Raw genomic sequence first — 17,757 nt, forward strand, 5'->3', positions numbered from 1 at the left:
TTGAAGTCTAATAGAAAAAATTCATTTCATAAACACCATAAACATGAACGTGATTTTTAAATAATGTTTTAATCTTAAATAATTTGACTAATGTAGGTGTTAAACATCTTAACAGAATTGTTTAAGGTTTCCAGCACTGTCCTCTATTGGTGGCTCTAAAATTGAAAGTAAACAGAAGCACTAGAGTAAACATCATAATTTGCTTGCAGCTACTTAGCTGATGTGGAACACCTGAGTATATAGCTGATAAGATCACAAAGACAATCACCATGGCAACCTTCTAGTAATAACTAAGCCTATACAGGGGGAAGGGCAGGCAGTTGAACACATCATCTGGCCTATGTAACAAATTAAGTCAGCTTCAACAATCAAGCATAAAGGGATCACTACCAAAGTACAGTATGCATTACATTAACAGTTTACAGGCCAGCACTATACTGTTGAGGAAAAAAAAAAGTTTTCATTTATACGTCTTACAGCTTATCTAGCAAGTACATTTGATTCGAACCTGCAAAAAAAAAAAAAAAAAAAAAAAAAAAAACCCAAAAAACACACACTAATCTCCTTGCAACAGATATGATCCTTACAGAACAGAAGTTGCTTTAGTGCTTTAAGGGCAACCACTACCCCCAATGCACAGTTGAAACTGTCAGGACTACACAACAGCAGTAAACACAGTTCAAAGAAAACTGTCCCAAAATCTATAAAGCCTACTGTTATGTGTACCTCTTTCCATTGTATTTTTTGTACCTTTAGTGATGGTATTAATAGTCGGTTAAGAAATACCAAAAGAACCAGCAGGATTTGTATGGGGCTAACGGGTGTCAACATTTTGAGTCAGCCGTTGTTTAGATCATTGAAAAAGAGAGCTCATGGAGGTTATGGAATCAGAATGCACTAAGTGCTGTAGTGGAAAAAAAAAAGTTCCAAACTATGACTAATGGGGCTGGCTCCATTAGTCATTTGCACAATTTCTAAGTAGCCTATTGACTTTTTATAATCACTAGAGTAAGGTACCGACACTGATAAACCAAAGGCTGGTTTCACCAAAGCATGAGCCACTGATGTTAATGACTTCAAACTGACATTTCCAAACAGACGGGGTATCCATGACATTACAACTAGTTGCATAATACAATACGTATAACGTATAGCAGACTAATATTACAACATGATACTTGGACATTGTAACAATGCAATTATTAAGAACTGGCTCACAGTCTGAGGTGGTGAGCATGGTATGTTCCCATATGTGACAAAGACTGCTGTAGTGGGGACATCAGACCAGAAGAAACACACAGTACTGCGATATGGAATAATAAATGCATGCGCTGCTGCGCGGTTTATTATTATAAAATAAAACAGTCCAAAAAAACAGGACACGGCACTGGCAGCCAAAACAAAGAGACAAACAAAAAACGAACTACACAGACAAACACGGTGAGTTGATACTTTAACTTTAAGTATTCTTATCGTTACCTCCGTCTCCAATCCCGTTCTCCACTCACCGAACACACAACCCCGAGTGAGTGAAAACATGCTGCTTTTATGCAGCTGTACTGAGACTCAATTGCTAATCAATCATTCAATTGGAGTCGCGGTACAACTGCACGTGAATTAATAAAGTGCAGTTCCCCGTGCTCACATATTATTACATTTTACTTGCACGTGAAGTGCTGTGCAATCCTTGTGCCTAAATACAAATATACATTTTAAACACTTGTGTTACACAGACCCATTTATATCCTGTGTACCAATGACTATACACCAACATTAACACACAACATACAACACAAAATACACACAGGGGCGGGGCACTTTGCCACACCATACTATGAGGTAACACATTCCCCCTAGAGGAAGTCCTCGAGGTAAAGGTTTATGTTCTGTGTGAAAGCGCCAACGCCATCTGAATGTATTATTATAAAGATGTCTATTTCTATTGGCAAGACACTGCGATTTCAACATTCACTGCATTCCCCTCTTCTTCAAGTTTGTTCAAGTTCAAACATTCGTCTGCTCTAAGTGAATAATGTACATTTGTGTTATGAAAGAAAACATCTAAAAATGTAAATGATTAAAAAAAAAACATTAAAAGCATTAAGCTTCAAAAATGTCTTTGTTACCTAATATTAGTCATTTGTACACATGGTAAAATGCTAGCAAGGATTACTTACTTAAGTGGAAGCTGCTCATTTATTCTGCTTCAAATTCAATCTTAAAACAACCTTGGACAATAATTATGCAAGACTGCAGTGTAATTAATAAGGTTATTATCTTTAATTGTACACCTGCTTACCAATATAAGCTGGCAAAAAAGATTAGGTTAAGGTTTAAACAATACAATAAAATAGTAAAATAAAACACTAGGATATAGTCATATTTTAAAGCCAAACAGAATCTTCCATTTAAAGACAGTGCTTATTGTTCAAGGTTCAAGAAGCCTTGTCGTTAAAGAAAGTGACTGCTTTTACCAAGAAAAACAAATTGTGTGTGTCTTAATAACTACTTCAAAGACTCATAAGGAGTATCATGCAGGATTAGCCGAGTAATCAGGCCACACAGTTACTGAGCCTGTAAAGTAATAAAATATGCTTTGATGAAGTAATGATAGCCTGAACCATTAGAAAAGATAATTATAGCCTGAAACGAGATTCATTAACCCATCCCACATCTTTCACTTTTGTAATAAAATGAAGTCTGCTGTATGAAAGGGACCTCTTGTTATTATTGTGATGATAACAACAACATCATGACACTAATAATGTGCTTATTATCTTTTATCCCTGTGAAAGTGAAAGTACCGTAGTTGAAAAGCAGGCGTTGGGAATGTTTTTATTTTTATGTACAGTACTGTGTAAGGATTTGTACATCTGCAATACAGGAAATTTAAATTTTTGGCTCCCTTTGGGATTCAATTGTTTTTACCACCACATTTGCAATTGCAAACGCTCAGAGTACAAAGTCTTTTCATCTCATCCCTGGCATATGGTACATGATGGGTTATTCCACATATTTAAGGATCAGTATTTTACTGTACATACTTTGCTGCTTTTGAGACACAGTTTCTCCAAATTTAGGCCCAGTCTCCAAGAAATGGCAGGCAGGGATCATCACAACTTAATACACTGTAGGTGTTCAGAGGTGTACAAAGCTCATTGTTTAATTTAAAGGACAACACACAATACAGCTGAAACTGAAAACATTTACACACAGGTGCCTTGAATGTTTTCCTAAAACTTGCTACAGAGATATTCATCTATCCTTCCTTTTGTTCTCAGAAGGAGGTACAGTGGCAACCTGGAATAAGATTTGAACTGGAACTGATCCGTAACTGGCACCAGAGACAACATAGTAAGAGACCACAAATAAACCAGATTCTATAGAAGTGTATTTACTAATTACAGTTTTTCAATACTTTTTATGTTCAGGTATTACAATGTACCTTCTTTGTTCGACATATGAATGGCTTAAAATGTAAGGTTATGCAATATTCAAGGCAATCACTGCAACTTTAATAAATCAACTCCTAGCAGCTGATAAGTAAATAATACTGACATCAGCATAAGACGTATACTTAACTCTCGATTATAGAGCTTGCTTTTTAGATGAATACAAGACGTTTTCACTTTATTTTTTACATACAGTTAGTCACAATCAGTAAAGGCAACTGTTGCATATAAGACAGAGCAACACTAAATAAACATCAACAACTTTACAGGTAGCTATGTCTGTAGCGGGAAGAAAATACACAATTTAAAAATATGTAACTATACTTCCAACACTGTTCCAACACTGTTTAACAAAATTAAACCTAGCCATTCTTAGAGACATGCTGGTCCACTCATCGATTGAAAGGGGTTAAGTTTTGAACATGAGGAATTAAATTCTAAGTGAAATCAGCAAATAGCAGGTGATAAACATACGTATGGGTAGAATGTAAGAGCAGACGATAGCACAGCAAAGATGGGTTACTGTATCAGCTGTTGGTGAACTAGATTCCTGTCAAATGCTGATAAGCCAACTTGTACTTTGCCTTATTTAGTCAGAGTTCTCTGCTGACACACCAGAGCCCTGCAGCACGTATGAGAGCCTTACTAATTTGTAAAGATAACTCACATAAACCCACCTTATCTTGCTTGCCTTCTTACAGAATATTTATTTTAAAGGGGAAGGCTCCTGGAGTTAATTATAAATCACAGTAATAATTCCTTTAAAGTGAAGTTGATTCAAATTCATACTGTAATCTATCAAACAAAAACCTTTGCTTGAAAATAAAAGCTATATATCTATATCTATATCTATATCTATATCTATATATATATATATATATATATATATATATATATATATATATATATATATATATATATATATATATATATATATATATATATATATATGCTCCAGAAACAAACAGAAACAATACAAAATTTGAAATGAATAAATAAAGTTATATCGTTTGTATATATAACATTATTGTGCTGAGAACATGAAAACCTAAAGTACGCCCCACTGGAAAACAGGCCATGTGATGTTCTCAACAGATTTTCAAAAAAAAAAAATCATACTGTATATACTGCACAATTCAGAATGACAAATATCAAACTCTCTCTAAGCAATGCCACTTTGAAGTGTAACAGCCAAAAAATCCACAGCAATACTATAAATAATGCTAATAATTATACATATGATTTACTCCATTTGTGTTTCTTTTAGCCCATGCTACTGTTAGGTAAACAATAATTACTCAGATGTACATTTGTGCAATTTCTGAAAATCATCCTACTCATGGGATGCACTATGCAAGTTTGAATAAAAGCAAATTTAGCTCCAGCACACACTTGCTAAATTTAAGCAGTGCATATTCAGCAAGAGTTATTCGCTCAACTTTCAGAGTCAATAACATATCCAGCAGATACCGTGTCTATCCTGCCTTCGATTACCAGTTAACTTATGTAGGGCAACTAGGAATTGATTTTGTTTCTTACGGTTTTAAAAGAGACCCTGCTCAAATCTTGTCACAGTATTTTAAGATGTTTTTCTGTTTACCCCTTTAGTTAACATCCTTCTGGATGAAACTGTTAACCCTGAGTTTGTTGACCCCAGAGCAAGCTCTCAGATTCGTATCAATGGATTAGTACAAACTACAGTGCACTTTTTATATAGGAATTATTCGCCAAGAACTGTTGGCAATTGATACCACACCATGAAGTCAAGAACCGGATTACATTATTTTAGTTAAAGAATCATATTGGGCATGTGACGATAGTGTGAGGAAATTATAAAATCTTGAATCAACTGAAAATTACACTTTCATTATTCTACAAATCAACCCAATTACTACATTGTAGCTGTAATAAGCTATGTGTGTGTTTGTGTGTGTGTAATTGGCATCCCATTTAGGACATTTCTGTCTCAGATCCTTAACCTTAATATTACTTGCCCAACATCTATTCTTTCTCCAGCTGTCTTCATGTAGATGTCAGATGAATTGCAATTGGGGGTGGGGGGGAGGTCACACCAGACTGGGCTGAATGCCAGCCTGATCCCCTACCCTTATCTAGACTAACTATACTTTTATAGCTCAGTCCTTTGATGTACTTTTGTCTTGGGAGTATTCTGTAAACCATGACTTTCCCAAGCAACTAAGTAGAAAAGCAACTTACAGAGACTAGGGGGTGAACTATGCATCAACAACTACTGCAGAGTCACTTTCAATAGGTTTTATATCTCATCTGAAGGACACTAAAACCAAAGGTTATCTTAGCTGTTTGGCACTGCTGATGTAACACCGACCATTAATTTCTGGTCTGACGTCACCCACTACAGCTGTCTTTGTGACAAACACCCAGAAATAAAAATGGCAAAGCAGAATTTCTTAGAAATATGGATACTTCAAGAACACATACTGCAATAAGTATTCTAGCTATTTTCCTTTTAAAATAATCTGCTACAGTGTATGGACTGCATTTTCAAATAATACATCAGTTTGGCACATAGCTGTGGGTTGTAATCTACACTGAACACAGTTGTCAGCTTTTTAGCTAAGCATGGTGATGTTACAACATTTGACGGTATTCTGCTGCTGAAGCACGTAATGGGTTAGACTAGAGTGACACACTTGCCTGTTGGGCAAGTTTTAAACTGTGTATTAATGAATCACAGTCATGCAGTTCGCGATAAATACAGACAAGAACAAGCTGCCACAGAGATGTGCTTGTAAATCACTGATGCAATTAATTAATCATTAACGACAGATTTCACACCATTCATACTGTACCTGAACCAGATCCATTAGAATGCTGGCATACTGTGTTATCTTACCCTGCAGTGAGTGTTCTTTTACCTAATTGAGGCTACACTAGCTAAATATATTGTTAGAATAGAATGGGCTCCAGGATGATAACCCTTCTTTTAAGAACCATTAATGTGTATTTTCATTGATTTATTCAATTCAAACAACATTTGTATAACTAAATAAAACATTATTTTATATTGAGCTGGTTAAATTATAAAAAAAAAGCAGATTTTATTAAAATAATTTTAAACATGTATTTCTACTACTTTAAAGTGTACACTCAAATGCTTTTATAGAAATGTTAACGGTACTACGCTATGATTTAGGGCACACAGTCATGGCCCTTACTCTCATTAGCTTCTCTCTATGAAAATAGTCATTGCCACATATCTACTAAAAACTGAGTGCCATACTGACTAAAATGTGAAACACATTGTATTGATCAGATGTTCACCGCAGAGGTTTTAGCTCCAAGGCATGCAACGGCTCTACCCTACAATAATGCTTAGATGAAGCACTATGATCAGAGTACTGTATCTATTGCTAGTCATTTCCAGGGTAGTTCAATAAAGCTGTCAGGCATCAGTCTTAAAATTAATGTGTCTATAGGTTATTAAAGCAGACCCAAGCAAAGCATTTCTTTATTTTTGTTAATTCTCTAAATTAAACTTTAAATGAACATGCGATTTCCCAGTCAATTGGCTTTCTTTTAATTGGATCAATGTGATCACATTGTACCCTTTAAATAAAGGTCTTTTCACACTGAGCGCGTCGTCAAGTTGCTTTCACACCAAAGGTGTTCAAATAATTAGAACGCAAGACATGGCAAACCTGTGATGCACAAGAAGTCGAGATGTGTTGTTATTAATAATATACTTATTAATTCTCGTTCACGTGTATGAAGTAAAGCAAGCAACAGCATAGTACGCTACAGCACTTTAACCAGAACAGAACCATTAATCTTTTTTTTTTATATATATAGGCTACAGTTGAAGTTCTTAATCATAAAAAAACCCCAAACTTTATGAAACTATTCAGTTTAAGTAGTAGTAAGCATTTGGATGACTGGACATTTCTGTATTTACTGTCTGTCCTAAAAAAAAAAAAAAAAAAAAAAAAAAGTAAAATATACATAAACATAAAAATTATATACATTACATTTATACATATATATGTTTGTATTAATGAAATACAGTAGGGGCTGCCTGAATAGACGAGGAACAATATAAAACACAGTTGCAAGGATCGGTTAAACAATATTTCTTAGCAGTTTCCTGTTAGTTTATTGTGTTAGTTTTCCTCTTTTATTTCCCCTTGCCTTTGTATTTGCTTTAAAATATTGCCCAAAGCATTCAAAACGATACTGTGGTAGGGCGGAAGCCCTGCGGGTGTAAATAGTGTCTGTGTCTGGGTTTGTTGTATCTATGTGCAAATAAAGATTTATTATTTTGAATTTAAGTTTGACAGGGATGGAGTTAATTCCATCCCTGCCAAAATCCATGTGGGGGATGTGGCTAAGGTCTGATTGAATAATTGATGGTCAATCAAGCCCCAGCCCCATGCTATATAAAAGGAGACAATGCCTTTGTTTAGTTGGAGGCAGTTTGAGTTGGTGAAGGCAAATGCCTAACCGGAATAGTGAATGGAATGGGATGGGATGGGATGGGATGGGATGGGATGGGATGGGCTTGGGTATGGGTTTAAACTTACTCTGGAATCAATTAATTTACATATCAAAAACTGCATACTACTGTAAATTCCTTTACAGTCACATAATTTGTTCCTGAAATGCAATCACCAAACAAAAAAAATACATTGTGCCACCCCCCCCCCCCCACACACATCTTCAAAATTGAGTTTGCTCATTGCATATAACTAATGCACAGCTTCAAGTACAATGCTACAGAAAAGATCTGTTGACAAGCATCAAATTACTGTGCTTATTTATTTTGTAGAAATATTTTTTTCATGCCAGCTGTGAGCCAAAAAAAATCTTAACACTTGTAAGATACAACATACAGAAGTATTAAATCAAATGTAAAGTTTCTCTCATATGTGAGAAACTATGCTTAAATGTCTCTTGATGTGAGAGTTTAGATGTTATTCATTTGATTTGAGGACATTACTATGAGGATATGGGTTTAAAAAGACATTTGTATTTTAATAGTGCTGAATGTTCTTGAGCATGACTGGCTTTTCTTAAAGTTCTGCTTAGCTGACAAATAATTTTGTTATAGAGATATAAAAAATATTGTAGTGTTTTAATAATCCTATAGTAAACTCAAGTCTGCTCCCATCTTGTATAAAAATCATGCAAATCACTTCTACTAGTTGATGCCAACCTATTACAGTAAGTGTATGAAAATCCTTTAATGGTTATGGTTATGAACTCTGCTAATAGATCACCATTATCTGATCATGCTGTAAAGCTACTATTATATTAAACTTTCAAATCTGATGGCTTTCCAGAGTGAGATGTGGCAGCTGGAATTCACTAATCTTTTTTATTGCATTTCCAATAGTCTGTGCCAGCTCTAAAGAATGTGAATGGAGGAAGGTACAGTATAACACTGAGTGTAATACACATGTTTTCAGCATCTTCCCCATTCCCCATTTACCATTCAGCACTGGGTCCATCAAAGTCAGTTTCTAATACAGGTAAAGGATGTTAAAGGTAGATTAGTAAATTAGTGCAGTTTAGTCTCCAGTGTTTTATACAATCTTAATGCATGTCAAAGAGCAACTTTGAATAAAGTTTTTAATGGACTTTCAGGGAGATAATACATATATTCAATTTCCAGAATGTATCAGTCTAAAAGGTACATGCTCCATTTTTATAAACTTCATTATGATTTGTTTGCATGATGTCAAATATAATGCTACAGACAGTCCTTGCACTTACGACACACTTGGTTCCTGAAATTCGCGTTGTAAGTCGAAGCACATTTTCCCATAGGAACAATATTATAAATTGAGATTACGTTCCTGACTCTTCAGCCAGATAATATACAGTGGCTCTCAAAAGTATTCACCCCACTTGCATTTTTCCACATTTTGTTGTGTTACAACATGGAATCAAAATTGATTTAAACAAAATTGATTTAATTTGCCACTGATCAACTCAAAAAAAGTCCATAATGTCAAAGTGAAAAATAAAATCTAGAAATTCTTCTAAATTAATTACAAATACAAAACAGAAAATAACTGACTGCATAAGTATTTATCCCCTTGAGTCAATATTTGGTAGAGGCACCTTTGGCAGCAATTACAGCTATGAGTTTATTTGGATAAGTCTCTACTAGCTTTGCACATCTGGACACTGCAATGTTTGCCCATTCTTCTTTGCAAAATTGCTCAAGCTCTGTCAAGTTGGATGGGGACCTTTGGTGAACAGCAATTTTCAACTCTTTCCACATATTCTCAATTGGATTGAGGTCCGGGCTTTGACTGGGCCACTCCAGGACATTTACCTTTTTGTTTTTAAGCCACTCCAGTGAGGCTTTGGCTGTATGTTTGGGGTCATTGTCTTGCTGGAAGATGAACCTTCACCCAAGTCCCAGGTCTCTTGCAGACTTCAGCAGGTTTTCCTCCAGGATTTCTCTGTACTTTGCTGCATCCGTTTTTCTCTCTATCTTCACAAGCTTTCCTGGCCCTGACGCAGGCTTGCGCCAAACACAGCGCTTAGCATTGAGGCCAAAAATCTCTATTTTGGTCTTATCAGACCATAGAATCATCTTCCACTTGGCCTCAGAGTCTTCCACATGCCTTCTGGCAAACTCTAGCCGAGACCTGATGTGAGTTTTTTTCAACAATGGCTTTCTTTTTGCCACTCTCCCATAAAGGCCAGTTTTATGAAGCACCCGGGCTGTTGTTGCCGTATGCACAGTGTCTCCCAGCTCAGCCGTGGAAGACTGTAACTCCTTTAGAGTTGCCACAGGCTTCTTGTTGGCCTCCCTGAATAGTGCCCTACTAGACCGGATACTCCGTTTTTGAGGACGGCCTGTTCTAGACAGATTCACAATTGTGCCATATTCTCTCTATTTCTTAATAATGGACTTTACTGTGCTCCGGGGGATATTCAATGCCTTGGAAATGTTCTTATATCCTACCCCTGATTGGTGCTTTTGAAGAAACTTATTCCGGATTTGCTTTGAATGTTCCTTCGTCTTCATGATGTAGTTTTTGTTAGGAAATGTACTAACCAACTCTGGGACCTCCCAGAGACAGGTGTGTTTAACCTGAAATCATGTGAAACACCTTAATTGCACACAGGTGGACTCCATTCAACTAATTATGTGACTTGGTTGCACCAGAGCTTATTTAGGAGTGTCACAGCAAAGGGGGTGAATACTTATGCAATCAATTATTTTTTGTTTTATACTTGTAATTAATTTAGAACAATTTGTAGATTTTACTTTTCACTTTGACAATATGGACTTTTTTGTGTTGTTCAGTGGCAAAAACTCCTAATTAAATCCATTTTGATTCCATGTTGTAACACAATAAAATGTGAAAAAGTTCAAGGGGGGTGAATACTTCTGAGAGCCACTATAGTTTTACAAAAATGACCCGTTATATTGTACTCATGCAAATATTTATTTAAATCTTTACACTCAGCCCGGTGATTAAGCGCATATTAATCAGACACCTACCTGGCTTGTTTAAAAGTACAGACTCAGGGCTTTTCAAAGACGTACTCAGTGTGGGTATGTGGTACTCCTAGCAGGAAATATGATCGTCTGAAGTTAAGTCACTCATTTAGTGACAGAGTTCACAGCTTACATTTATTTTTGAGTCAGTGGCTCTTATCAGACGTTAACGGCAAAAAAAAAAAAAAAAACAGTTACATGTTGTGACAAAGAGCGAATGAATCTGGATCAACAATCTCCCTGTCGACTTGTGAGAGCACTGCACAGCAGGAATTACGTGCCCCGTACTGAATGGTTGGGCAGTTTATTCCGGGGTCAGTCGAAAGCCAGCCATTCAAGAAAGGGACGGTGTCACGGTACCAGGAGTCATCGCCCTAGTACATTGAGCGAAGTTTCATTCATGAATTGGAGGAGACGTGATTGAACTAGCTGTCAGAGTGAACGGGACTATGGGTACTTTAGGGGGACGTGACGTTGTGGTCATTTCCTTTTGTTGTGGTTAATGGGAGGAACAGAGAAAGGGGAAACCGCAAGTGTTTTGTTTGTGCAACTAACTGTATGTTTGCTTCGCCAGACGACTAATACTAAACCGGGAGCTGCCGCTTCAAGCCAGTATTAAACCCGGACTTCACTGCACCTGAACACGAATACGCACCCTTGGATCGAACACCGCACCTGCACCCAGAGCATGCACTGTTTGGAGACGTATCTGTGTTTCTGTAGTGTCTGTGCTTGTAATGATTATTTCGTGACTGCAACCCCATTGTTTTGATGCTGGCAATACCCATTGGTGGGTAGAGCCAGCATTATTATTTAAACACGGTCAAGGAGACCAAAACGAAAATTAAAGAAATAACTTGAACCGTGAACTTTGTGTTTGTCCTTGTTGGAGCACCTGCATCACCCTTTCATGACGCACAGCAACCCAAACATTCACACATGCATTAAAAAAAACAAACAAACAAAAAAAAAACCCTGCTAGACTAAGTCAGGGAGACCACATGTACTTCAGTTCGGACACCGAGCATGCGCACAGGACACATGGCTCGGGTCTTGAGGTGTCGTAAATGCTGTACCGATGTCGTAAAGTCAAAACTGGGTAATAATGTAAAAGAGTCGTAAGTGCCGTGCGTCGTAAGTCGAAGCGTCGTCAAAGCATTAGTCAAAGTCACTAAAGCATGTCATGGTCAAGGATGAATGATGGAGTGATTAAAAAGAAACCAAAAAAATATTTTGTCAATGTCCATCATTTATATACCTTAGTTTTTGTTATAAAAGTTTATTTTGATGCTTGATATATATATTGAAAGAAAGATTATAGTAGGCTACATGTTGAGGTATGCATGCATAATGAAAATAAAACTAGATCTTTATGGTGCATTTCATAAAATAATAATTTCCGAAAAGCTCTGCACGAGTTACATTTTGAGTTTCGTAAGACCTGGAATCCAGGGTATTTCCAGCTTTAAACAGGCAATAAAATGTGCAGGTAACTTCAGTTTACCAAGCACTTTCAACAGAACTGCTGGTAGAAGAAGTTACAAATATGTCTCAGTTTAAACACGAAGCTAACACGAATAACCCAATCCAGTATATACCATCCTATCAAACAGGTTGTCCATGCTACACTTTTCAGTGTTTTTGAGCTGCTGCATCCATCCATGCCTACTGCTGTTACAATTAGAAGGCCATTCTAGCACATTCTTCAGCCAACAAAGACAGACAACAAATGTAAATGATAGAGTGGTGGAACCTTTCACTCTGATCTTAGTTCTTTATACCTCATTACTCAAAATGGCTGATAGGGACTTCTTTGACAAAGAGTTCCAGTTAACATTACATTTCTATTGTCCTACAACCCGGATCAACAAAATAATGTTTTAGGGCATATAAACCCTTTTGTTTAAATAGCATGACCATGTAAGTCAACAAACACTCCTTTCAACTGAATATGGCTGGAATGATTCCAAAGGATACACTAGGCTTTCTATAGCCCTTCTGGAAATAAATCAGTGCTCTAATGAAAGAATACCAAGAAACATCCTTTGAAATTATGCTTCTTTGAAGTATGTGACTCTTGAAAAAAAAAAAAAAAAAAAAAACAAGCACATATATGGAGTCCATTGTAGACTTCAAAAGGTAGCAACAGACAAATTTGAAGAACAAAATATCTGTTTCAAGGCATAATGGAATGAAGTGAATTAATTGTACCTCAACAACAGCAAAATGGCCATTGTTACTCCATACCATACAGCTGTCACCAATAAGCATGTTGTTAGTTTCCTTACTGGGACAGATGGTCACCAATTTCCATCTGGACATACTTCTACCAACACATTAGAAGGCAAGAGGTGATATGTTGTACTGGAGGTGCTATCCAGTCATTCCTTTGTGAACCTTTAATCTCAAGCAGTTTGACATGGTTATTATCCCTGATGTCCAGAGAAACTTCACCCAAGCAAGTAGACATTACTCTTCAAAGGACTGTAGCAAAATTGAGATGGTCTTTTTCCTATAAAACCTTGAAAATATTACCGTCAAGAGATTTCTGAAAAAGTAAATATAGCGTATATTATTTAACTTGTATTGTATACTATTTACTTACCTTGAAGCAGCTATTTCAACTTTTGTTCTTGCAATAGCTGCTGCCCGTTGTGCTCCTTCCACAGCTCGATCAGCTTTTTCTTTAGTTTTCGTATTTTTAAGGGGTATAAGTTGCTTTCTAATTCCACGCACTAAAACATTGTTTTTGTACTTTCCTTCTTCCTTTGTACCATCTGGAAACATTGTGCACCCGTATCCATGCCTCATGTTGTTCAGCCACTCCCCCTCGTACTTCATTCCATTTGAGCGCTCACTGATGCCAAACCCACTACGCTTATCATTCTTCCATTCTCCGTTATATGTTTCAGTTGTTGTAGCATCAACGTGGTCTTCCATCGGGAAATAATCATCAGGTAAGTCCCCATCGCCAAAGCTAATTGTAGAGTTGGCATCACTGGAACTAATGCGACTCATTGTTGCATCACTCCGTACCGAGCTGCGTTTGCTTGATATAGATGTTTTAGATTCAGATTTTCTAAGCTTCAAACTGCCTAGAAGGGAACCTCTTCTGAACAGGCCCTTTTTCTTACTGGTCATTCCTTCGCTGTCACTCTGAAAGTTGAGCACAAAGCCTCCTCTAGTTCCAGCGGGGCTGTCTGCTGTGATGTCATGAAGTACACTGCCATTGCTCTGCTCACTGCGAAGTGAAGCAAGGGAGGTTCGAAGGGGTGAACGAATAACCGTAGCCATTCCATAAGGCACACTCTGTCGAACACCGTACCCATGTCTCATTCCTCCAGTCCACTGCCCCTGGTAAGTACCTTTCAGAACAACAAAGGAAAATCAGACTCATTGATACTTAACGTCATTACAACTCAACATACAATATTTAGCATCCACATATCCTACAAACCCCAATTATATTACAGTGGAGTAGTAAAATATTGCTGGTGAAACATTATTATGTGAATTGTGCAACAGATATGGTTGTAATCCCAGCATTGCTACAGTCAGTAGGTGAGTTGGGATCCCTCCAATCACAGTCTGGTTTCAGACCTTCTTTTCATCCAATACAGAGGGGAAAACTAATTCCTTGCAAAGAAACACCAATAAGCAAAAGGCATAACTGTAACTCAATATTCAGGCTATAGTTGATGATAAACTTGCCACGTCTCTCCAACCAACTTTGGGTACACCTGTCACACTGGAAAATTAAAGTGCCAACTAGATGCGCTTAGTGTTCACATACAACTGCTAATTTAGTATCCCTGTTGGCAAAGCTAATGATGCAAATATCACCTACTGAACATTCATTCAGCATAATTAAAAAGAAAAGACTACATAGGGCTTTGTTCATGTTAGATGACGCTGATAACAGTGTGAATAATTACCAGTATACGTGCTCCGATAAAGACACAGCATTCCACTTTCAATCAAACTCCTTTTTTCATTTAAATTAGATGCAAATAAAGCATATGCTACTGAGACGATATACAATTTGAGCAGATTTGTGCCTCAAAGTTTAAAAAATAGGAATAACTTGTTCCATTATTCCCATATACTAAGTACTCATATTTGGCATTCTTAGATTGTTGACATCATTAAAAGGGTGTATAGTTTAAAAAAAATGGTGCTTTTCTATACCGTATAATTGTATCTTCATCCTCCCCATTATTATTATTATTGTTATTACATTTTGCACCAGTCCGTAAATTGTAAAACCAACTGTATACTGTATGAATTAAATAAAATGTGTTTATTTCATGTTGCATAAGATTTATGTCTAACAGTTTAAATACACGCATCAGAATTAATATTCTGTTTTTGTATTCCTTTTACCGAGATGCATTTTTGTACTTGCTTCAATATTTTGTGAATTACTGTTACAACATCTTGGGGAAAAAACTGTGGATTTACTTTTAAACAACTGACGTCAATATACTGTACCTGGTTTCCAAAACACAGCAAGCACATAGTAAACAGTTATTCCCATGACTGGCAGATATAGAGACATATTTCTGATTGTACCCACAAAGAAAAAAAAAAACATTTTCAATATAAAAAGCTGTATTAGTATATTGGATGAACACCTATGGCAGATGTCATAAATACTGAAAACTAGCAACACACAATTGATCTTGTTATTCACATTGTTTGCTATATTAATGCAATAACTAAGTACAGCCAAAGCATTTGTAATATAATGTCATTGCCAATTAAGTAGTGCATATTCTGGTAGTTTTATCAATTTCCACTGCCCTAATTCTGAAACTGACCTAATTTATTTTCTTTCTTTTTTTCCTTCTGGTTATTGATAAACTTATTTATAACTGCTTTAACATTGTCCTACTATTTACCATGTTCAAAAAAAATAATAAAAAAAAAAATAGTATAATACCTTTAACATAAGCAAATTGTTAACCAAACAGATTGATATAAGATATTGATATAAGCCCTGGTGGTATGGTTATATATTATATATATATATATATATATATATATATAATATATATATATATATATATACTGGGCCAAACAAGTTGTACAACATGTTGTATAACACATGACTGCAACTTTTCAAGTTTCGTATTTCAGACCGTCTGGCTCTGAAATGCAATTGTGCACAGTGGGCAGTTAAACGCGTGATGTTAAACAGGAAAGTATCTTATTCATGTAGCCAGTGTATGAGACCCTGCCTACACCAAAATACAATTACCAAATGCTGTCCAGCTCTCACGCAAAACAAAGAAGTGCACATCGATATTGTCTTAAGGTTTTTACTTGATTAAAAAAAAAATGGCTTCGTTCTAAAATGTTGCAGATGTGACTATTATTAGCCATGACCTCTATGGAAGAGCTATGCGCTGACCTGTCCAGTTCTAAGCAGTATATCAATAACAGTCGTACAGTGCCAGGGTAAAGACTCATTAAAATGACTGTGCTGGTCCCATATGTGATGAATATCATATAGATACCAATCGATTATGCACAGTTTCAATCCCTGTTTATAACAAAACTCACAGTTACTATTAACTGAAACTTATGTAGCCTACAGTAGCCTATGGATTGAACATACTTTTGGCACAGTGCTTTGGAGTACAGTAGGCAGATATGGTCTATCTCGATGTGTCAAAATAAAGTCCACAAAACAAAATTATTACTATTATCATTTTTTTAATGTGGTAATGCTATAAATTCAGAGATCTGTAGCTAAGCATCACTGCCCAAGCCAATATTTTCAAAACGTGCAAAGTAAGCGTTGTAAAACAGTATGTCAATATTATCCTACAACTGTAACGAGAAACAGGTCGATTTCAAGTCTACTTACCTCCATCTCCATAGGTCTCAATGCCATACCCGTCCTGTAGCCCATTACTCCAAGTGCCCTCGTACCTGGCCGGTGTGTTGACGCTTTGCCGGACCCCATAGCGACCCTTAAACCCATGACTCCACTCGCCCCGGTACAACCACCTTCCTTTCGTCTCTACACCTAACCCATGCCTTTTGCCCTGCGCCCAGTATCCTTCGTACATATTCCCACTGGGCCAGGTGTACACCCCGACTATCTCAAAGCCATGCGACCAGGACCCGGCGTACTCGCCCTGGCCCTTGGGGCCGGTGCAGATGCCGTGCCCGTGGGCTTTCCCATCTTCCCAGCCACCGCAGTATGTTCCGCCATCGTCGAAGTCAAACCGTCCGCCCGTCATTCAGAAGTGGGGAGAAATAATATAAAATGCAGCAGATGAGCGATGTTGTATTTTTTCCCACTGTCACTGGGTTCAGGACCAAGGATATGACGAAGAACAGGATAACTAAAGAATGTCGTAGCCAGAGAATTGGAGACGTGAATTTGTAGTGTTATGTTATGTGTGTATGTATATGTAGGTGTGTGTGAATGGGAACGGAGGATATGGACATTTACGGGAGCAGCCACGCTGCCTCTGCTGCTGCTACTGTTTGTTTTAATGACCCCTCCTTTCAGTGCACACACAGAGGGAGGGAGGGAGAGACAGGGGAGGAGAGGAGAAGAGAGGAGAGAGACCTCAACCAGCAAAGGCTCGTCCAATTCCCGACGTCACAGCAAAAGCACCTCCCAGCCCTACTCCTTGTATGGGATGGACCTGGTCACGTTTCAAAATAATTTCAAAATGATAATGCACTACAGCGAGTTTCCACAGCTGCGGCGGGTCAAGGGCTGTCGCTTTGATAACTTCAGACGGGTGATGAAAGCTGCGGTGTCGGCAAACAAGGAGTACTTTCGGA

The 17,757-nt window shown here is 37.2% G+C and overlaps 1 protein-coding gene across 2 annotated transcripts in view; it reads right to left on the reverse strand.

Moving 5' to 3' along the window:
* The window catches only part of LOC121313413 (junctophilin-1-like), a 64,352-nt gene extending 46,845 nt beyond the window's left edge, over nt 1–17,507 (reverse strand). The window contains exons 1-2 of one of the 2 annotated variants that reach the window (XM_041245927.1): nt 16,823–17,507; nt 13,556–14,315 (exon numbers count right to left, since the gene is read on the reverse strand). In XM_041245927.1, coding sequence (XP_041101861.1) covers nt 13,556–14,315; nt 16,823–17,201 — 1,139 coding nt within the window. In that variant the 5' untranslated portion in view covers nt 17,202–17,507. The remainder of the gene's footprint in view (nt 1–13,555; nt 14,316–16,822) is intronic. The other variant, XM_041245928.1, reaches the window with a different exon arrangement.
* Nucleotides 17,508–17,757: the final 250 nt, after the last annotated feature.

The sequence above is a fragment of the Polyodon spathula genome, chromosome 3, assembly GCF_017654505.1.
Source record: "Polyodon spathula isolate WHYD16114869_AA chromosome 3, ASM1765450v1, whole genome shotgun sequence".
Classification (NCBI taxonomy): domain Eukaryota; kingdom Metazoa; phylum Chordata; class Actinopteri; order Acipenseriformes; family Polyodontidae; genus Polyodon; species Polyodon spathula.